We start from the raw sequence: 23,825 nt of genomic DNA on the forward strand, positions 1-23,825 counted from the left end.
TGCCACCGAAAGTGGAAGAAGCACTTGATAGTTATGCAGAGACATGGTATTGTATGCAGTATTCCGTGGTCACCAGAACAAATCAGTGAACTTTTTTTTCTGAACAAATGAAATGAAGCAAGTAACTGATTCAGGTAAATTGTTCCACATATAGTCAGCATATTTTGATGGTATTTTTTTAAAAAATAGATCACTGCATCAACTTAATTTAATCAAATGATTTTGCTCTGCTTCCCGGGTTCTTCTGATAAAACAGTTGTAAGGAATTTTAACCTCCCTGAGCTGAAAGGAGAAGGGAGGGAGGGAGGGAGGGAAGAAAGTGATAGTTTGCAAGGAAGACCTATCATAATATTTGCTCTCGTGTTGATAAAAAATGTGGGTTTAAGCAAAGGAAGGAGGATCGAAATGTCATGCTTCCCAAATATCCGATGGCTGAGGCAGGTGAGGGAATGGAGCTCTGAGAGCTGTGACTCAGCAGATTCCCGCTTCAGATCTCACAAGGCGTTGGCTGCTCTGCCGGGAGAAGATCCTGCAGGGTTCACTCTTGAGCTGGGAAAAACTCTGAGAGCAGGTTGAAATCTTGAAGAGAAGCAGCTTGTTGGAGGAGACAGTGCTGGACTAGGCCGAATAATAGCCCACATGGCATTTTGGTCACCATTGTCTACAGGGATGGACCAGTAGTAAGGGTTGCTCGTAAAATCATGGGCCTTCCAAATTGCGTATGTTATGCGGCTCTCTGCTTAGAACTGGGCCAAAATTCATTGGTCTACAGGGCTTGGTCGAGGGCCTTTAAATTTTGGCTGCACTTGCATTATACACATAATAAGCACTCTCTGGTTCACCTAATACTATCAGATACCCAGAGTAATTCATGGTTCTCACTGACAGAGAGGAAGATCGAAACAATTGGTATACCCCTGGACTCCCTTCTACCTTTAACTTGTTCATAATCGTATAAACTATTAAAACAAAAATTGTTGGTGAGAGAATGGAACTGAGCCTTCGGGGAGGGCAGTATATAAACAAACAAACAAACAAACAAACAAACAAACAAACAAACAAACAAACTATTTCATTCTGGCAGCGAGGAAAACTTGTTCACCATTACATCTATCAATCCCCTTACAACAGAATGGCCTCCTATCTGTATCATCTGACCAATCCAGATCAGAGAAGAGTTTTTTCACTCACTCGCTTCAATGTTTTCCCTTCTGCCATACTACGAGGTAGATAAAACAATCTAGAAATGTGCAAAAGGGTGTGTTCGTGTGGTGCAAATCAATTAGAAACATTAACTCACCAATTATTCCGTTGTCCTAAATTGGCAAGTATTAGAGTCAAATACTCTAGGTTGCTTTCTGATGATACCCTAGCGAGGCTGGATAGAACTAAGAAAAGCAGACTATTGTGCTTATTAAATTATTCTGATGATGTTCACGTTCTTGTGGTAAAATGGCTGCGAACTTTCTGCTGGAAATATCCCATAAGCAACAGTATGTATGAATCAACTTCATTTGTTATATGTTGCAAGTTTGTATTTTGATGCGATTTAGATGTGATTTTATACTATTTATGCCAAATAAATGATGAATGATGAGTTAGGGTTGCCAACACTAGTTGTGAAATTCCAGGAGATTTTGGAGGTGGAGCTGGGAGGGTTTTAAAGAGCAGACAGACCTCAACGGGGTATAACACCGCTCTCTAAATCAACCATGTTCTTCAAGGAAACTGAGCTCTCTCTCTCTCTCTCTCTCTCTTTTATTTATTTATTTAAAAAACAAACAAAAAAGAACAAGAGGGAAAAAAAGTTAAATCCAGCAGCTAAATAAAGTTAAAAAAGAAAAGACAAAAATGTAACAATAGTGGTGACAGATTTTCACATAAGTTTCCAGAAGTGGTTTCCAAATATCTAAAAATAAGTTGATTTGCTATTGCAGTCTATATGCTATGCATTCAAATATTGCAAGAGTTCTAAGAGCTTCATTTCACTGATTTACTGGAAATGGCCTTATATCTTTGCAGTGATGTAATACGACACTTTCAGCTAAAGTTAAGGCACAGAGGACACATTTTTGTTGACCATTGGTTAGCCTCCAAGGGGTGGGCAGATAGTTTAAAAGCACATAAGCATCATCAACAATCAGTGGAGGGATTTGGGGCAGTGGGGAGGCTTTTGATTTGTTCTTTGTCGCCCCGCACCACCAAGAAGTCCTCTTGGAAGTGATGGGGTGATGCCATCGCCTCCAATTGTGCAGGGTGACAAAGAACAAAACAAAAGCCTGCCCCTCTGCCATTCATTCTGAGCATATTCACTTTGCCCCACTTGGGGCCCTGGATTGGGCTGTCCATGCTGCAAGGCCATATTTAAATGCCAACAGATGTTGAAATTGTAAATATTGCCATTCAACAGAAATTGATGAGTCATATCTAAACCTCTGCTGAGAAAAATGACAAAAACTTACCATCATAGTATGTCAATTGGTTCAGTTTAAAAATCCTCCTATTGGTTCAAGCCGTTCATAAAAAGATTTCTTCCCAAGTTTTAGATTCAGGATTGTCCCATAATGTTAATTTAGCATGTGAAAATTGTTCAAATTGATTATACACCATTATTCTAAAGTCTAGTTGCAGAAATTGCAAGAGGAATGGGGTCCACTTTAGCATAAACAGAGCCTGATGCATTCCACTCAGAGAGGGGCAGGGCAGCAAGGCACCAGAAGAGCCCAAGATGGATCGCCAAACTGCAAAGAATGATCCCAGTAATTTTGTACAAGTTAACAAGTATGCCTGATGAAGTAAACCAAAGAAACCAAATCTTCCTTTATTGAATGGAAGTTGCATACACTTTAAAGAAATCTGGTGAGAAACCCTGCATAAATTTCCAAAACAAAGTATTAATGTGATGAATATATCTGCAAGCTATATAGAAAGGAATTCCACGTAAACTATAAATAATCTGAGGTATACTGTTCATTATGAGCATATTTACTTTGCCCCATAAAGACGAGTTTAAGGTTGCCCAATGATTTATCTGCAGTTAGCTTGTTAAAATTTAGCATAATCATCAGGGCACTATTGAAAATGTCCATAGGCACATATATTCATGATATATTGTCTCCCAGTGGCATCCGCTCAGATTTTGCCCAATATATCAAATTCCGGTCTAGTCATGACATAAGATGGTTGGTCTAGAGCTTTGCTCCAGGATCTGAAACTCCAGTAAACATTTCAAGGGAGCTGCATGCCTCCAAGATCAAGGGGAGAGCCAGAGGAAGCCACATAGACTCTCAAGACTGTCTCCCCTGGCTGAGATTACACAGGAAGGGAAGCTTACCACATTGATTCGCTGGGGTAGAGGAGACAAGTCAATGGTAGATGCCATCATTCCCTTTAGAGACTTCATCTTCCCTGTGAAGCTACATCCAAGTCATGCACCCCCTATGAAGAAATTAAGATGAAAGGGAGATCAATAAGAGACATCCCAAACTCGCTGCTGTTAGTCCAGCAAAAATCAAAAGATCTTTCTAAAAGGTATGGACTTATAGTAAACAAAAAATCCTGAGGACAAAAAAAATAAAATGAATCTGTTTTAAAGGAGAATATTGGAAATAAAGATGTCAGAGAGTATTGGCTGCTTTGTGGCTTTAAAAATAAGACTGAACTTTTTCTTTGTTCCTTGGAGCTGGCGGATTGCCAGGTTAGGACCAGTTAAAACTGGAAAAGAAATACTATTAAGGAAGAAAGTTTTATTGAATCAAAGGCCTTTTGTTCATGGGCTGGAATCACCAATTCCGGCCCAGTAAAACATTGGGGGGGGGGACGCTTCGCACAGGCGCCGCTCTTTCCCTCCCCAAATGATGTATTCAGACCTCGCTTGGGGAGTGAGGTTTTCAGAATACGCCAGCTTCCACCCGTTGCTGAGCGAATGGCAATGGGTGGAAGCCGGCGTATTCCCTGCGCCGGTTCAAAACGCCTTCCTACCTTGTCTGGGCGTTCGTCGCTCTGAGGAGGCCAGGGGACATGCCTCCTGGCCTCCGTCACTGCAGCCATCGTGCTGGCCATGGGGGCATGTCCCTTGGCCTCCTCGGAGTGACGGACGCCCAGACAAGGTAGGAAGGCATTTGGGGGGCTACGCAACTGTACAGAGCCTGCTCTGCCAGCTGTGCAGCCCATGGGGCCGTTCGTGCAAATGGCCCCAGGGCTGGCATCGGCATTAATCATGCCGATGCAGCCCCGCAAATCTGGCCGTGCAGAAACGGCCATAGAGACTAACTGAAAGGACAAGTTCAGCTATACTCTATCACTATTGTTAATGTGGATGCTTGTTGCATAGTGACATCTAGTGGTCTGAGGTGGCTACTACAAGGAAATAATCTATATCAGTTTCTTTTTTAATAATATTTTTTCTTTCTCACCTGAAAAAACTAACATAGATACCAACAACAGCAATAAAACAAGAAAAACATAACATAACAAAATACAATCCATTACTCACCCACAATGACTTCCAGCTACCTCATCTTTGATTGAAAGTTAACTCCAGATTCATTCTTATAATTTTAAAAAACATTAGTTCAATTATTTTTGTTTTACTAATATTCTATTTTGCTGGTTTTTTTATTTCAAATTTTGCTATTGTTTCTTTGTTTGAATAGATTTTTGAAAGGTATTCCGTAAAAGGTTTCCAGTTTTCTGAAAATTTATCCATATTATCGTCCCTTAATAGAGACATTAGCTTTGCCATTTTTCCACATGTATATATATTTTATTTTCTCTGCATATAGAAACACAAAAAGAAATAACAATAAACACTTTCACACCTCACCACACCAGTACAAAACATAAACATGACATACAAAAAACAAAAAGAAAAGAAAAGAAAAAGATATCCAAATAATGACGTCCCATTCTAGGTTCATGCATCTAATTAAGATAATGAAGAAAACTTGTACCAACAGGCTACAATAATGACTTCAAAAAATTAGTTCTCCCACTGGAGTAGCAATTTACTTGTAAGTAACCAAAATAATTTTATAATTTTACAAACAGTAACAAAATGTTTTGGAAAAATTGTTTACATTCTCCCATTGGAGTAATACATATAAACACAAGTTAGAACGGCACGGCAATGTAATCTAAATATAAATATAACAGCTAGCCAGATTCTAGATAATTAATTAACTGGCCTCGTTAAACTTCACGGCTGTTCAGAAAAGAAACAAAATAAAGACTTGTTACAAAGAATTACAATTTACATGTGAAACTGATTTCCAAAACATAAAAATACTTCAATCCAATCCAATCCAATCACCTTTATCTATATATATAAAAAGCAAACAGTGACTTTGTTCGTCACTCCCTAACGCCGAAACGGCTGGACTCCCCCAAATTTTTTCACATGACGTCCCTTCCTGTTGCGGGCAGGTAATGGGACCTTCAAATCGCCGAAAGTCCATACCTGAGCCAGGTAAAATGTCTTTTTCCTGGTGCACCAGGCCATGAAGCTGCCTGTGTGTAACTGTCACCCTTAGAATGTTCGTGCAGCCTGTCTGTCTGTGGCCTGAGGGCTTAGGATGTTCGTGCAGATGGGCAGAGATGAGCATTGAAAACAGTAAATAGGTAATACTGTTAGGTAATACGAGTAGAAGTGAAACACATACACACTTTGCCATGTGAGACATCAGGTGGGGTTCCCCCCCACGCAGGTAACTTTCACTCTCTGTGCCTCACCCACTGCTACCACACAACACACATCCAGCTCATCCTCACACACCTCACTCTGCCCTCCTTCATATCCAACCACCACTTACCCACTTCCTCACCCATATTCACCACAGCTCTCTTTTACTAAAAGTGAGCTGGAGTTTGCCTTTTTCTTCTAAAGAAAATCCCGCGGAGGTGAAGTAGAATAGCTACTACTGGATTTCGCTTCTTTTGCGATGAACCCGTTAAGAACCCAGGGGACAGGCCTTGATCTGAAGCGCCCTCACCACCCTGCCTCTGCTGCCCTGACTGGGGATAGCCTCCTTGCTCCCAGTTCTGCCTCTTACCAAGCTTTCAGGACTGTGCATGTCAAGCCAGCCTCATGGACGAGCGGGATTTGCACTCTGGACAGTTCCATTTGTGGAATGGGAAGGGTTTCCTTATACTAAAAAAACAAGACACCACCATATAACAATGTGAATTGAAAAGGGAAAGAGGGATTCCATTTGACCACCCCAAAAGGCTATGCTGGGGATCATTGGACCTGCATGGCCATCTGTGTGGGTTGCAGACTGTGATGAGAAGGACAATTGCCACAGCAACGCGTGGCTGGGCCCCACTAGTTAGGCATAAAAGAAAAATACTTACAGAGGCAGGTCAGGGTTTTTCAAAGTACAATAATGGTTACAATCTACAAAAAATTGAGTAAATAGTTGTAATTATAGCATTCAACCAGTAACAATTTGATTATTTTATAAAGGAGAAAAAATGCCAAAATACCAGGGAGGACAACACTCTGCAATTAGTTTATTCTTATGCCTCTCGAAATGTCCTTGACCACAAGACAGAAGCAACCTAATTTGTAGAGAAAGTCAAGGGAGACAGGTGCAGGGAGTCAAGGGAGACAGGGGCAGTTAATTAAGGAATCACAGGAAAGGTCTGAAGTCAATGTTTGGACTTAATTCGCTTGCATTCTTGTTTGCAAGTGGATTTTGCTATTTCACACAGTAAAATCCAGCTGCAAAGTGAACTAAAAGTGGATGAAAGTGTATTATTCTACATAAGAACATAAGAATTAGTCCATCTAGTCCAGCACTCTGCTACTTGCAGTGGAGGAAAAAAAAGATGTCTTTTTAGAAAATGGAAGTCCCACTTAACTGGCCCAGATTGAATTCATCCAAATACTTTTTTTCCCCCTAATAATTTCCTCAACCTCCCTTGTTAACCATGGTGGCTTTCTTTTGGACTGGGCACTGCCTTTCCTAACCTGCGGAACACATTCCAGCTGAGCTTTTAAGACTGTGTTTTTAAATAACCTCCAAGCATCTTGGACAGTTTTGACTCTCTTGATTTTCCCTTTCAGCTTCCTGCACACTATCCCCCTCATCTTTGAGAAAGTTCCCTTTCTGAAGGCAAATGTAACTACATTAGTAGTTGTCACTTTTTTGCATGCAGAGATACTGAATCTGACAGAATTGTGGTCCCTCTTCCCTATTGGCTCAACAACACTGACTTCCCGCACCAGGTCCGGGGTCCCACATAGAATTAGATCTAGGATCACCTCTCCCCTGGTTGGTTCTACAACCATCTGCTCTAAGCCACAGTCATTTAGCATATCCAGGAATGTTCTCTCTTTACTATGACCTGAACATGCATTTTTCCAGTTTATATGGGGATAGTTAAAATCTTCCATTACTACTCTATATTTCTTGAAGCTTTTGTTGGCCTCTCTAATTTCTTTTTCCATCTCAGAATACTCTTGAGCGCTTTGGTCAGGGACACTCACTAATATATTCCTAATGTTAAATCCATGCTTCCAATTCCTGGTATTGATATCCACAGTGCTTCTGTAGAGGAATCAGCTCCCCCTCCATTGTCTATTTTATGTGACATTATGCTCTCTTTTGATGTAGAGGGCCACCCCACCACCTAACACTCCCTGTCCTATCCCTTCCTGTAGAGCCTCCTGTAACCTGGGATAACAGCATCCCACTGGTTCTCCTCATTCCACCATGTCTCTGTAATGCCCACTATATCAATGTCCTCCTTCAAAACTCTGCAAAAATTCTAACCTGCATTTTAGGTGGGCTCTGAGGCTTCTACTATTAGCATAGAGCATACTTGTATACTCTGTCTCTGTCCTAAGTAACCTGGGATTATGTGTTTTGCCCTCTAGCCTTTTGTAGACACTATCACTTATCACATTGCTATGCTCCTCGCTTGTATGTGGTTGATTTAGAAAAACCTCCCTCTGTCTGCATCCCCATGGACACTGTATTCCGAACCGAAGTCACCTCAGCTCCTGTCGGCTTTCCCCCAAGGATCAGTTTAAAAGCTGTTCTGCCACCTTTTTAATGTTGAGCGCCAGCAGCCTGGTTCCTCTTTGGTTAAGCAGCCTGGTTCCTCTTTTTTAATGTAGAGCGCCAGCAGCCTGGTTCCTCTTTGTACAGGCTTGCCTTATCCCTACATGTGCAGAAGGGACCTTAGACATACCTTTTTACATCTTTGCCAAATTTTTTGGTGTCAAATACCATCTATACAACATTTTATAATAATTTTCCTTCAACTTTAAATCTTCCTTCCACAGTTTGTCCTACTGTTCCATCTATATGTTTCTACCAACATTTCTATCCCATCCAATCATTACAGGCTTCACCACCTCATCCTCTGAATCCCACTTCAGTAACATCTTATACATTTTAGTAAACATCATTTGTACATAAGTTACACTCAAAATCTGTCATTTGTGTGGTAAAACTCATATTTTTGAAATCAGCTTTAAACATTTCTAGAAGTTGATAGTAATGAAACCAGTTTTTAACTATATCTTTTAAGTCATTCATAGGTTTAAGTTCACATTTATCTTGAAGATTCAGCAATTCTCTGTAAGTAGGCCATTTTTCTTGCATATTTACTTTTTTTCTAGTAAAAGCTTCAATTGGAGACAACCATAAAGGAGATAGACTTGCTATAAACCTTTCATGTTTTGACTATATCCAAAGAAGACTCCTTTTAACATCGTGATTAGAAAAATCTTTATGCATTTTCCCCTTATCATACCACAAATATCCATGCCATCCAAATCTCCTGTCAAAACCCTCCAGGTCCAAATACTACTACTCTTCAACATCACTTACTTCCTTTTCCATACCAATGAGGCTGCTTCAAAATACAATCCTGAATATTTTTACATCTTGGTTTCTTACCTTGTCAGTGAAGGTTACTTGTATTTTTTTGCCTTTCTTTAAAACATAATGCCGAGTTGATGACTGGTATGGCTTGAAACCAAAATAGTATTTTGGCAATACTTTCATTTAATTACTGATATTCTCCCCAGAAAAGATGGATTCATTCTATTCCATCTCAACAAATCCTTCTTCACACCATTCCAAACTTAGGCCCTTTCCGCACGGGCCAATAACAGTGCCCTAGGGACGGCAAAAATGCTGTCTCTAGGGAGCTGTTTCCATGGGGGGGTGCAGCTGCATCGCAGCCATGCCGCCCTCGCTCCCCCCCCCCGAGGCGCGAAGCCGCTGTTTCCAAACCTCGCTCCCTGAGCGAGGTTTTCTGGAAACAGCGGCTTCCAGCCACTGCCGTGCGAATGGCAGTGGCTGGAAGGTGTTATCCCCCCTTTCCCGAATGACTTACCTTCCCTGCAACCTTCCGATGCATCGCCCAGGCCAGGGGACATGCCCCCCTGCCCTGTGACTCCAGAGCTGTCGCGCAGGGCAGGGGGGCGTGTCCCCTAGCCTGGGCGACGCGCCAGAAGGTCGTAGGGAAAGTACATCTTTCGGGAGACGGCGCAGCACTGCGCCCTCTTCCCTGCCTTTACCGGGACTGTTTGTGCGAATGGTCCCGGTGTGTGTGTGTTGCCGTTGTATATGCCAACGCACTCCCCAGCATGGCCATGAGGAAGTGGCCTTAAATATAGCTATTTTGGTATATCATACAATTCTTGTTGGTCAGCCACACTTCCAAATATTTATTTTTTTACCTCCATAAATCCAGATACCCAAGTTCGTCTCATTTGTGATTCTATAAGATCCATATTTTAGCTAATATTTTGGTTTTAGTTTTGTTCCATTTAAACCCTGCCAGATCTCCAAACTCTTCTAAACAGACTTTTCGCATTTTGAATTGGTTCTCCCAGTATAATCACATCATCCACAAAAGCCCTAAATTTGTATGACTGCCTAATTTCAGGCCCCTTCTTTGGACATCCCTTCTTATATTTCTGTTGAGTATTTCTGTTGAGTATCTCTAAGATGAGTCTGAAAATGGGAGGACAAAAGGGACTGCTCAGAGCTGGCAGCCGGGAGGAGGGCGGAGCTTGGGGGGAGCTGGCAGTCGGGAGGGGGGTGAAGTTTGGGGGGGGGGTCCTCTGGCTTCCTTGGCCTCACCCATGTCAATGATGACATGGGTGGAGCTGAGGGCACCAGGACTTCCTGCTGCCTTGCTGTCTTCCTGGTCACATGGGGGCCCGTTTTTGTGCCCCCACATGACCAGATCAGTGGCACCCAGGGGCAGAAGGTACCCGCTGTCCCTAGGCAAATATGCCACTGCTCCTGCCTACCAAGCAGAAATTCCCAGAGTTACGAGACCCGTCTTCCCCTGCTGGGACCCTACATATTTTGACGTAAACAAGAGAAAGAGTTGGGTCTGCATATGAGGGAGAGTTTTTCTCTCCTTTCTGTTGCTGGCACTGAAACCAGTGGCTCTGGTGTGTTACTGCGACCCTAGTGGTACACCACTGAACCAGCTCAAACTGTTTTGCTGGAGGTAAACAGACAGCAGAGGTTATGAATTAGAAATGTTTAAATAATGGCAGCTGTCACTATTTTCTTCTCCCTTCTATTTCCTCCCTCCAGCCCCCCTCCTTTCCCCTCCCCCCAGCAGCAATTATGGCATGATTGAAACACCATGAGCCTGCATCGCTGACACCTCTGTCTTTTTCCTGTAAACACGGGGAGATGAAAATAGACACTTGGAGACGGCATGAGTGTCACTTTGAAGGTGTCTCTTGTCTCCTGCGCTGTAACGCAGGAAGAGCGCCTGTCATTTTCCTCTCCCCTTCATGCAGCGGTTCGTACTTTGACTGTCAAGGGAAGGAAGACTTCCAGAGCCACAGTCTTTTTAGCTTCAGGTTCCTGTCACAAATCAAACAAAAATATTATAGAGAGAGAAAGAAAAAAGGGGGGAGAAAAGATCGACAGGGGGGCATAATCCATTCAATGGGCCTTTTTTCTTTCAGAGTAAAGTGTAGGGGAAAGGGGGGGCAGGGTGCATAAAAGCTCCTACACACACACGCACACACGCACATGCACACACACACACAAAACCAAGCTTTTTGTCAGCCCAAATTAACTTTAACACCTTCTGAGGAAAGGAGCAGACAGATTAATTGGAATGGATGAAGGCTGCTGTGTGGCTTTGCAGAGCTGAAGCGTCTTTTCTTGCCATGCGTCTTTGGGATTTAGCATTTCCTCCCCTCCAGGATTTATGTTCAGTGCTGCCAGGTGACAGGCACACAGGTTGTAAAAACATATTCCCTTCCTCCCCCTGCCTCTCCATACCTGCTCCTCAGCCCCTGCTCTGCCCTGTAGCCTTGGGTCGGTCACTTCATCTTGGCTGAAAATTGTCAGGCTGCCAGACTGTGGAAGAACTGAAGGGAGAAAAGCCTCAGCTAGGGTGATTCCGCACATGAGTAAAATAGGTTCGACCCAGTTCCCTGAGAAGCCATTGTTGGTCGAAGCCATTGTTGTTCCCCACTGCAACCAGCTTGATCCCAGCTCGGAGGGCGGAATCATCCTGTGCCTCTTCGCCGCTCTGTTCCGATTGGCTACTGTTCTACGGCCATGTTCCGTCTATCCCCACACACATAAAAAAAAAACTGCCACAGGAATGGAGGGATGAAGGTGGCGTTTTTTGATTGGCCAGCTGTATGCATGCCCGAAACACTCAGCTGTGATTGGCTGAATGGGGGACTCCTGGCACCAGAGATTCCGCACTTTACTGGAATCGAGCTGAGTTCGAGCGTGGTTCCCTGAAAAAGTAGTAGTTCCCAACTGGAGTCAGAAATGTGACCGTTACACGGGGTGAAGCTGGTACAAAACCACGTCGATCCCAGTGGTTGTGCGGAGCACTTAGGTCGAACGCAGCTCGAACTTAGGTCGATAACCCAAGTGCAGAATCGACCCTAGAGTGGGGTCGCTTCACCGGCCTTTTCCTCATTCCCCATCCTCATTTCCTGCCATGCCATTCTGACAGCAAGTCTGCCCTGCAGAAAAGATCTCCCCAGCTGTAAGCAGTCAGACCCCTCCTCTTGGTAGGGTATAGGGGGCATGAAGGTATAGGGGGCAAGGGCTGCCATAAGAGCAAAACACAAAATGGCTCCCTTGAGATCCATCTGGGGCAGAAAAGCGGTTGGCTGATGAAGTGTTCCCCTGACCCTGAGGCCCTAAAGCTGTGGTGGCAAACCTTTGGCACTCCAGATGTTATGGACTACAATTCCCATCAGCCCCTGCCAGCAAGGCCAATTGGTCATGCTGGCAGGGGCTGATGGGAATCGTAGTCCATAACATCTGGAGTGCCAAAGGTTCACCACCACTGCCTAAAGTGTGCCTGACCGGCCGTGGGGCTAGCTGATCGCCACTGCATCACCCTAAGGTAATTCAATCAGCACTCCAAGCAGATCATTATTTACCCTCCCTGCGCCCATCCCAGGAGTCAAGAGAATAGTCCAGCTGTTTTCTTGGGTCCTGACAACTCCCCTATCTTATTGTTTCCTTTTGTTTTTGTTGTTGGAACCTCAGAAAGGCCATCAATTCTTTGTCTATGGCTTTCCAGCCAGTTTACCTCATACTGCCCTAGGACCCATTTTGGGATATAAATATTGGTCCTATGGCCATTTGGTGTGTGTGTGTGTGTGTGTGTGTGTGTGTGTGTGTGTGTGTGTGTGTGTGTGTGTGTGTGTGTGTGTGTTCATTGCTGCTTTCATTGGATGTCCCTTCAAAGCTTGTAACTATCACCCATCTCTGAAAACTCTATCCAACTTCCTCTCTTTTCTCTCAGCCATCTCCTGTATGCTTTGTGTGTATATGCTTATGGGTTAAAATATACTTCTGGTGTTTATTATTTTATTCTTCAATAAAATCAGTTTTAATTATGCAACTGCCTGCTCATTTGAGAGCTTTCACCCAGGACTATCGTTTCTGTAGGTTATTGAGCTCAGTTACCCCTCTGGCTCCTTGTCGCTAGCTAATGCCCCCAAACTGAAGTGGAGACTGCCTGCTTGGGCTAATAGATTAATGGTGGATCATGTGGGCGTAACCCTGCACATCTGAATACTGTGAGCAGACTCACGTGTTTTCTGAGTGCACACATAAGGAGATAGACTGGTGGAAAACACTTTACATTTATGTGAGTGTGCATGATTTTATGTGTATTTGTTACTATAAGGGCAACCGTCATGGTCGGGAATCTTTCTCCTCTTTTTACCTTTTGAGATCATGTTGTTTAGCCACCTCTTATAGTCCATAGGTCTGTGCAAACAGCTGTGAGACATAGTCAGAGATTATCTACAGTGAGGCAGCCGTATGAAGGGAGCGCCCTTGGCCCTTGCCCTCTACCCTTCCCCACCAAAAACTCTGCTGCACCCCAGATGGGTCCAGTTCAAACTGTGGGCTGTGCCCCAAAGTCCATGTAGACGTTGGAGGCGAAGTCTGCAGTGCAATGCTGGAGCCAACCAGGCTAAGCCTGCAGTTTACAGCTGGACCCAGCCAGGCGGAGCCCAGCAGGCTCGGTTTGACCAGGTCCAGTTTTATACTGCTAGTTCCATCTCCAAAGTCCACATGACTCCAGTGTCTGAGCTTTGGAGGCAGAACTAGTTGTGTGAAGCCTGGCTGCATCCAGCATCGAACTGTGTGCCACCTCCGAAGTCCACATGCGCAGTTCAATGCTGGACCCTGCTGGGCTGCAGGGTGTCAGGCGGCACACCGACATCAAACGTGGTCCTGGTTTCTGTCATCGTAATGGGTTTCCTCCACTTTGGGTTTCCGGCTGCGCTTGTACTTTGTCACCTGCAGCAATGTAGATTGCGCCCAAGTGCGAGTTGGGCGGATGGCCCTTCCTGTGGCCTTGAGAACTGACGGTTTTCACGTTCTTGTTCTAGAATACCTGGCTTTGATATTTCTGGGGGATGAAGGGAAGGGGAGCACCTTGGGGGGCATAAAAGGAGGCTTGAAAAGTCAGTCTTTAGAACTGGCTTCTTCTGAGGCTGTGCTGTTGTTTGTCAATAAAGGCTTTTGATTGAAATCACTGATTCTGATATTGCTACAGATCCAGGGCTTGACACAGGGGGAGGAGGAGAGAGGGCTTCTCAGTGCTTGCCCTAAGGGCTGTGTCCATAGCTTTAAAAAAATATTTTATTAAAGTTGATACCCTTCCCTTTCCCAACAAAAACCAGGCTCAGGGCAGCTTCCGTACATTACTTAATCACATCAAAATGTCATAAAACCATATACAATTTAAAATCAATATAAATAATAATATTTCAAACAATTCAAGCATTAAAACAGTACACAACTGTATTTCAATGGCGGCCAATCAGGTGTCCCTAAAGAACTCTGAAGCAGCTTAGAAATCTAGAGGCACCCCTGGGCATAGTAGATCACAAGGGAACGGCGGGATGGTGCTTTCCCCTTTTGTCCTGTCTTGGGTCTATCCTGTGTGGGTCTTTGATGCAGTAGAAAGTGTACTTCGGTAGGTTGTCAGCCACCATTTTGAGTAGCAAGGTATTATGAGGGAGTTCCCAATGACTTAGCTTTAGTCCTAAGGTTCATGTCCTTTGGGCATGTTTGGAACAGTTTGGAACATTGTATTGTCGAAGGCTTTCACGGCCGGAATCACTTGGGTGCTGTGTGGTTTCCGGGCTGTATGGCCGTGTTCTAGCAGCATTCTGAAGTGGTCCTGGTTTCTGTCATCGTAATGGGTGTGCCCCAAAGTCCACATAGATGTTGGAGGCGAAGTGTGCAGTGCAAAGCTGGAGCCAACCACGCTAAGCCTGCAGTTTAAAGCTGGACCCAGTCAGGCGGAGCTGAAGGATCTGAAGATGCCAGCCTGTAAAGGATTCAATGGTGTTGATGAGCGGGTCAGCCGCCTGGCCTTGACTACATTCCACAGCCCGGGCGATGGGCCAGCTTCTCCGGCGGAGACCTTATCTCTGCGAGGGAGATGAGACCTCCGTTCCCATGGGAATCCGGGAGGGGGGATGGGATGGACAGAACCTGTGCTTCTGGCGGGAGATCTTATTCCTGCCACTGCGTGTACGTGAGCTTTCTAGGATGTCTGAATAAACGGTCTTTTACACCCAAAAAGCCTTTTATTTCTGCTTCTATGGAATTCCTTACATTGTGGCAGGAATCTATCGTTCATCTATTTTCTTAGTGCAGTGGACCTCTGGTGTCTCGGGCATGGAGAGTGTTGAATGTTCCTGTGGAAGGTTCGCTGGTAGCTCCCCCCAAAGAGTGGCCCCGAAGCTCTCCCTTCTGGATTCTTAGAGGAACCGGCGGGAGAGCTGGTCTCGCTTTGGTGACTCTTTCCCCGCCTCGTATCAGCACGAAGTCTTCCCTCATCTCCGCTGGAACGAGGGACGGTGAAGACGCACCATGGGGACTTGCTACATGACGCTTTGGGGCGCTGTCTATGGATCGAGCGCCTGTGGATCGGGTATCCACCCGTTTTCGTGATGTGATTACAAACCTCAGATGCAACTCTGTCATCGGAGGAGACGGGCCTGACCACCTTCAAGGCGGCAAACCCAGGAGTCCATTGAACGTATTCCTGGACTCGTATTTTGCGGATGCTCCCAAAGCATCCACCGTGGCATACAGCATCTGTCTGGCCCATCTCAAGACCACCGTGAAATCCGCTGGGACTATACCAGGATTGGGAGGGTATCCGTGACCGCCTTCTCCGGACATCGGACCCCCCCCCAGATCCCGACCAGCGGCTGCACCTGGGAGATGCCCCGGGGAGCCACCGTGGGCATCGACGCCCTGGGCGCTCAGATGAAGAGGAGTCCGGAGAAAGCCTGCACTCCCAGCCGGGATCTATCTCCCTCTCCCATCGAAAGAGAGCTGGGATGAGGAAGTGGGCCGACTGCGAGATGCCCAAGAAGCATGGGCCCGTGAACGCCAGCTATGGGAAGAGGAACGGCGAACAGCTGCAGCAAGAGCGTGAAAACCTGCAAAGAGACCGGGAACAGCAGCCGCAAAGAAATCCAACTCAATTGGACCGGTAAGCAAAGCACGCTGCTGCAACGGCAATATGTGCAGAACCTATCAGTCCATGATAAAGTCCTGGGAACACTCCAAACTGGACTCTACAGCTGCCAACGTGAAAGCTGCTTCAGGCCCATTTACGTACGCAAAGCTGCAATCTAACTGCAGCTGTTCAACGAGACCTAATTGGCCAAATTGGAACGAGAAAGCAGCTTTGCATGCGCTATTCAGGATGCGCTTGACACGCAAGTGAGAGAGAGCTGGCCGCACTCTTTGGGAGAGGGAACTGAAGAAGCAGCAGAACAGGACAACCCAAGTTGGAGTCTACGCTGTCACTGGTACAGCCGGGCGCCAGAGGGGCGACGCTGCTGGTCCTGCCACCTTCCAAGGACCAGATCCCACCTATGGAACGCCAGCCGCACCAGCGTTGGTACCTCCACCTCCACCGATTCCGGCCCCACTCTGCGCGAACCGCTTGCCTCAACTCTGGCGCAATCCTGCGCAAGAACCGGCCGCCTGCGGGCGCCTAAGGGCCGCGGGAGTAGGGGATATTACAGACCCTCCAATACCTGCCCTGTTTCGATGGGGACCGCTTCCAAACTTCCTCTCTACTTCATCTTGCAACCTCGATGCTGCCACATGGGAGGACTATGGACGATTTATACCGGGTCTGAGCCGAAAAAACACGGGACATCGGCTCAGTCCCGGATGGGGCAGCAGCCGACTTGGTTTTGTGACTCTCTTTGAACCTGCAAGATGAAGATACTCGCGATCGGGTGCCCGCGTTCCTCCAAGCCTTAAGGGCTCGCTTCCAAGATCCGGGTGCTGAAAATGAAGCTTATCCTCAAGCGATCCATCAAATCTATTCAGCAAGGCAACCGGGCCGTTTGCAGAATTTGCTCCGTGAATTTCATGCAGCGGGCGCGGCTGCCCGACTCCCTCCCGAAAGTGGCCTGAGCGCATGAAATGTGAATACTTCTCGGATGCTGTTGACGGCAAGCTGCGTGAACGGTGTTTTTAATTCGGGATCCCCTCGCACTATTGCTGATTACTGGATCGAATTGGGATCCCAGGTGGCGTCTCCTCGCTTGAGTACGCTCGTGCCGGGAGGCCGCCTCTAACGCCTTCAAAACCTCGGCCACTACTTAATTACTCACTGGCGCACTCACCAAGCCAAGCTTCTCTCCAGCCGCTTCCTACCGAGACCACCTCCGAGCTGGGCTGGCCGACTGGGATTGTGTCTTTACCGCGAGGACCAGGTCATCTGGCCAGCCAACTGCCCGTTCAAAAAAAACAGAAGCCAACCACTCCGGGCCGCAAGGCGCACTCCCATCTGCCAAGCCACCACGCGAACGCGGGCTGCCGCCTAACAGGCTCGCTCTAAGGTAGTTATCGGAAGACGCACCCAGAGGAGGGGGGAAGCAGCTGTTTGCCTTCTTCAGCCCCCCCCATGGACATGGGTTTGACCTCCAGACGCGTTGAGTGAAGGCAGCGCTCCCATTACAATCCAAGCGCTTGGCCAACCCCGCTAAGCATACTCTCAGAGCTATAGCCTCAGCCCTTGTGGGATTCGGCTGCTCCCATTGCTTAATGCGGCTCCTAGGTGGCGGAGGGAGCCAGGGTTCTAGACCTAGTCCCCTGGCTAACTCCCATACCATTCACCCAAATGGGACGGGTAGTCCTCTCGGGAGCAAAGGACCGCCCAGTTCAAAACGCGCAACCGGTTCACCTCAGCTGCCACGTAATTCATTGGGGAGAAAATTAGTTTTATTCTGGCGCCCAGTGGCCAAACACTCCATAGTTCTGGGCATGCCATGGTTGTTGTTGCATGAACCAAAAATTCATTTGGAAAGAAAGGGATTTTAGGAATTCACTGACCCTCCCCAAGCGGGTGTGAACATTCCTCCATTAGCTTTAGAATTGGGGAAAACTCGGCAGTTTCTCCTGACACACACCCCCCCCTGGCTTTCATCAGCTTATTGCTTCCCGGATTCTACCGGCATTCCACCGGCTTACCAGGGATTTAGCCAGTATTTCAGGAGCAAGAATGCGATCAGTTGCCACCCCATAGAGACACCGACTGCAAAAATCGGGTAATTACAGCCAGGGGCGCAACTGCCTAAAGGTAGAATCTACCGCATGAGTCCTCCCTAATGAGGAGAGAAGGAACTTCGTGTCTTCTAGACAAGAACCTCGCTCGCTGGTTCATAATGGCGTATGGTTACCAAACACACGATGCTGCTCCTGTATTGTTTGTAAAAAAGAAAGATGGGTCTTTACTGCTCTGCACAGCTGACCGAGGGCTCAATGCAGTCTCCCTGTCCAATAAATACCCTTTGCCATTAATCAAGGATCTTTTAGACGCATTGGGCAAGGGACACATCTTTACTAAGTTGTACTTGAGAGAAGCTTACTACAGGGTCAGAATTGCTGAAGGCTATGAACACTTGACTGCATTTAACACAAAGTTTGGACAGTTTGAATACTTAATAATGCCATTCGGGTTATGGCGGCCCCGAGCTTTTATGGCCCTTTATCAACGAAGTTCTCCATGATTTATTGTACAAGGAGTAGTGGTGGTACTTTAGATGACGCTTTTAATTTATTCACAAACCATGGAGGAGCATGAAGCATTGGTTCGGGAAGTATTGAAATGTTTGCTCAACAACTCCCTCTTTGCCAAACTTTTCCAAATGCTGTTTCCACCAAACCTTCTATTGACTATCTATTTGGTTACCGGATCTCGCCCGAGGGCCTGAAAATGGATCCCAAGCATAAAATTGATGCAGTCCCTCCAAATGGCTCTGCTCCCTACCAGCCTAAAAGAACTCCAATCTTTTTTCTAGGGTTTGCTAATTTCTATCGTGGACTTTATACCCCAATTCGCTGGAACCTGGACTCTCCCACTTCACAGACCTTCTTACGCGATCTTTCAAGGGTAAAGATCCACTGACTGCCAAGCCCGGGGCCCCCTTTTCCTGGTCTGAAGAATGTCAGACAGCCTTTCAGCTTTTAAAATCTGCTTTTACTACCGAACCTATCCTGGAAGCACCCCTGACCCAGATCTCCCCGCTTGTGGTTCACGTGGATGCTCTCGACAAAGCGCTTGGGGCAGCCCCTGTTGCAGAGAAATAAAGATGATAGGGCTGGTTCCCAAGTCAGGTGCTTATTTATCAAAAAAATTCTCCGGTGCTGAACTCTGAACTGGACTGTAGGGGATAAAGAAACTGCGGCCATCAAAGTAGCACTCTCCACTTGGCCTAATTGGCTGGAGGGGGCTAAACACCCCTTTCAAGTTTGGTCGGATCACAAGAACTTGGCCGCTCTGTCCACCCCCCTCAAGATGTCCATGGGCAACTTCATTGGGCCGATTTCTTCTCTCGCTTCTCTTTCACTCGGTCCATTTTTCCCCCCCGAAAACCAATAAACTGGCTGATGCGATTTCGCGCCTACCCGGGAGGGGGGGGTGGAGCTGCCTTTACGGGACATCTCCATGCGATTCGTTCTCTCCCCCTCCCAATTGGGGCTGGCTGTCACCCGATCTCAGACATCCGGGCCTCCTTCTCCTACCATTCCCAGCCTGGTCTCTCCTTTCCTAATGGAACTCGAGGAGGGAGGCTGGCTGCGCCGAGCCTCGGGCGGAGGAAGGTGACTCCCAATTGCGCTTTGAGAATGCATGCTTAGCGGCGGGGGGATTGCTGGTAATGCGTGCCTCCCTCCCTCCGTAAGCAGGTTCTCGAGGCCTGTCACGATGCCCTACCAGCTGGACATTTTGGCTTTCTAAAAACTCTGCATTTGGCCCTCATTGGCCAGTTCTGGTGGCGCCACATGCGCAAGGACATTGAGACGTATACTAAAGGTTCCCCTGTTCGTCCAGAAGCCAAGAATGTCCCGGGAAAACCCCCTGGTCTGTTGACACCTCTCCCGGTGGCCACCCGCCCCTGGGAAGTCATTCCCAAGGATTTTATTACAGATTTACCAGAAAGTCATGGGTAACATCGGACTTAGGGGAATTGGTGGACTTATTTTCTAAACAAGCCTATTTTCATCCCATGTGCTTCCATCCCCTCCGGCCTCCTAAGTTAGCTGCGTCTGTTCATTCACCATGTTTACCATCTACACTCCGCCACCGTTAAGGTGGTCTCCGACCGCGGCCCCCAATTCATTTCAAAGTTCTGGAAAGCTTTTCTAGGGCTGTTAGTCACCGCTGCTGTTGCAGCCTCCTACCACGCTCAAAGTGACGGTGAGTCAGAGAGAACCAACAGAACCCTAGAGCAGCATTCACGTTGTTACACCAGCTGCACACCGCATACCATTGGTGCGAGCCAACTTGCTTTTGGTAGAATATCACTTTATAATAATGCGGTTCATAGTAGTACAAAAAAAAACCCCTTCGAAATTGTGTCCGGTCGCCTTTTCTTCCCGGCCGTTGCTGCGAACTATCTTCAAGTGATGCATTGGATCCTCCGGAGTTCTCAGCAGTGGATTTCATCCTCTGGCCGAGGGGTGGAAAATGGTCCAGGACTGCCCACAACAGGCTAAAGACTCCCCAAAGCTGCAAGCGGATAAGCACCGCCGGGATTTCCCTCTGCGCGTGGGCTTCAAGGTGTATTTTGTTCACCAAAAAATCCTTTCAGAGAGATCGCATAAATTTTCAAAACTGGGCAAAAGATTCGTAGGACCTTTTCAGATTACTAAAGTGATTAATGATGTCACTGCCCGATTGGATTTGCCTAACTCTCTTAGTAATATCCATCCTGTCTTCCATTCCAGTTTACTCAAGGAGGCTCCCGTTTCCGATGCCTGGCACGACCCGCCGGAGAGACCCCCACCGACTATTATTGATGGCCACAAGCATTACGAAATGGACGCCATCCTGGACTCTCGCTTTAATCGCAAACGCTTACAATATTTAGTCTCTTGGGTGGGGTATTCCTCTGGGTATAATCAATGGGTTTATTCCGAAAATATTGACGCCCCCGCCCTCATTTCTGCTTTCCACTGCGCCTTTCCGCACAAACCTGGGGGGGGAGAGGTCTTTTTTAAGGGAGGCAGAGTGTAAAGGATTCAATGGTGTTGATGAGCGGGTCAGCCGCCTGGCCTTGACTACATTCCACAGCCCGGGCGATGGGCCAGCTTCTCCGGCGGAGACCTTATCTCTGCGAGGGAGATGAGACCTCCGTTCCCATGGGAATCCGGGAGGGGGGATGGGATGGACAGAGTTATAACCTGTGCTTCTGGCGGGAGATCTTATTCCTGCCACTGCGTGTACGTGAGCTTTCTAGGATGTCTGAATAAACGGTCTTTTACACCCAAAAAGCCTTTTATTTCTGCTTCTATGGAATTCCTTACAAGCCACAGATGCAGGCGAAACGTCAGGAGAGAATGCTGCTAGAACACGGCCATACAGCCCAGAAACCACATAGCACCCAAGTTTGGAACATTCACCATTTTGCCAGGCTTGTTATGGTTAGGCCAGATATTCCAAGTTGTAGAATAGTGCCCTCTCTTCCAAAAACTCTGCATTTGAATTTGAACTAAGTTAGCTCACAGAAACAACAATCGTTATGAAGATGGTCTCAGTGGATGCCCGTGTGGGTCTGCAGTAGAACAGGTGGATATTGAGTCAAGAAGCACCAAAATTTCCAGAGTATAAACTTTTGAGCGTCAAAGTTCCCTTTGCTGGATATTTACTGGATTCGGATCTAGCCATCCTTCCGTTTGCGAGCCCTCACCTTAAAAAGATTTTCCAGGGGAGCCTCCGTTCTGCTTTCCCAAGGTGTTCTCTCGTGTAAGCAGGAGTCTTATCAGCACCAATCTGCAGGTGGGGAAAGAAAGACTCTTTGCAAGTCCCCCACCCCCTGGCCCCTGCCTGGTGGAACACTCTTCCTCCAGCTGTCCGGGCCTGTAAGACGGAGTTGTTCCGCCGGGCTTTTGGAGTGTCCAGTTGCTGACAGGTGCCCCCTGCTTCCTCCTCCTTCTCTCCTTCTTTATTTTTTGGGTCTCCTACCATCTATGGGACCCGTTTTCTTCCCCCCTTTTGGGAGGTTTTTAATGAGGGTTATTGCGGACATTGTTTTACTGATCGCTGCGTTTTAAATCTTTTAATGTATTTAAGGGTTACTGTACATGTGATTTATGTTGTTCACCGCCCAGAGCCCTTCGGGGGTAGGGCGGTATAAAAAACCCAATAATAAATAAATAAATAAAATAAGTGTGGAGATGCCGCAAAACCCGTGGAGTTGCTTCTCTTCTGTTTCCATTCCAGCCAAGGCTCAGCGGTCTCTGGGCCAGGCGCTGTTACCAAAAAACCATTCAACTTGGGCTGCCATTGACTGTTTCCTAAATTGGGCAATGGTTCAAGTTGCAGTTGGCAAGCCACTGTCAGATGTGGAAGGTACTCTGCAATTCCCCCATCCCCAGGTAGTCCCCATTCTCCACAGCTGATAGGAGGGATTCTTCCGCCTTCTTCCTCAATGCAAGATGTGGGGAGGAGGAGGAGGAGGATTTTTTCAGACCCCCATGACTTTGCCCTGCGTGGCTCGTTTAATTATAGGTTTTCAGCCTCAGACCGGTGGGCACGCGCCTGCGGGGGGATCGGCTCCTAAACCCTGTCATTTAGCCTCGCTGGAGTGCCTCTTCAAAGAGGGGAATCTAGAAATTTTCTCCACAAGGTGCGGAGTGGACTGTCTCGGCCCCAGCAGGACTATAATGACAGATGCATTTTATGGCAAGCTGAGACTGAATGGAGCCGGGACCCCGGCTCCTTCTGTCAGCCAAATCATTATTTTTTGTCATTTCCTGACAGTTTGGGTCTCATTCATTTCTCTTTCCCTCTCCCTCCCTCCCTCCCCTATCCCTCTCTCCCCCTGCCTGGCAAAATGGCTAGGTATCTACGAGACCCCAGCAGGGACCGTCCTCCACCACGCTCATTTAGACATTGAGGCCTTCACTATGGACCGGGAAGTGCGGAGAGTCAAGCAGGGCCTCGCCTTGAAATTCGGAGAACTTCTGTACAATGGTATGTAACGCACCACACACACACACCCCGCTCCGTTTCTTCTTTTTCAGTTTCTGCTTTGAGCTACGGAAGTCAGCTACTTTTAAGAACCAACTGCCCACATCACTGTTAATGACAGACAGCAGGTGGGCAGCCCTGCGGTGGATGGTGGCCTCTGAGCAATCTGTTTGACTCCAGGAGGTTTTAACCCAGAACTACAGAGATTTCACACTTTAATGTTCTCCCCTTTTTTGGATGTGACTAGAGCACCAGATTTACAGTCCCCTCCCTTCCCTCACTGCCCATCGTGGCTCTCTTCTGATTCTCCTGCGGTGTGTTCTTTGCAGAGAACAGTGTGACTTTGTGGATCTAAAAGAAGGCATATGGTTGTGTTGTGGGGGCTCCTTGACTGATTGGGGGGAGAGATATCTGGAGCAGTGCATGATTCTCCAGTGTTCAGCCTCCTTTACTGACTCTGGGCTCTGTCGGGCTGTAGGCCTTGGCTGGTGCCATACTTTGCTGACCCACAATGCTGGATAGGGGTGGGCTGGAAAAAGTACCTCTGACACTACAGAAGCTACGTAGCTCAGCTGGCATCTGGTGGCCCCTGGCCCTCTAGGGCAACGGCCCACTGGGAGTTCTCCCACTAAGTAAAATGGTTAGTCCGTCCCTGATGTTGGCCCTGGGTCCTGTTCACACGGGGCTCTGCCTGAGCATATTGGTGTCCTCATCATTTAGGCCCACATAGGGGAATGTGACTGCTTTCCCTGGCTTCGGGCAGTTGCAATGCTTCTGTCACAGCATCCCTTATACCCGTGGTGGCAAACCTTTGGCACTCCAGA

The 23,825-nt window shown here is 47.0% G+C and overlaps 1 protein-coding gene across 3 annotated transcripts in view; it reads left to right on the forward strand.

Annotated features, from left to right (window-relative positions):
* Positions 1-23,825, forward strand: part of ASS1 (argininosuccinate synthase 1) — a 170,160-nt gene that overhangs the window by 102,134 nt on the left and 44,201 nt on the right. For all 3 annotated transcript variants that reach the window (XM_048513506.1, XM_048513504.1, XM_048513507.1), the window contains exon 12: positions 22,873-23,004. In XM_048513506.1, the coding sequence (XP_048369463.1) occupies positions 22,873-23,004 (132 nt within the window). The remainder of the gene's footprint in view (positions 1-22,872; positions 23,005-23,825) is intronic.

The sequence above is a fragment of the Sphaerodactylus townsendi genome, linkage group LG12, assembly GCF_021028975.2.
Source record: "Sphaerodactylus townsendi isolate TG3544 linkage group LG12, MPM_Stown_v2.3, whole genome shotgun sequence".
NCBI lineage: Eukaryota > Metazoa > Chordata > Lepidosauria > Squamata > Sphaerodactylidae > Sphaerodactylus > Sphaerodactylus townsendi.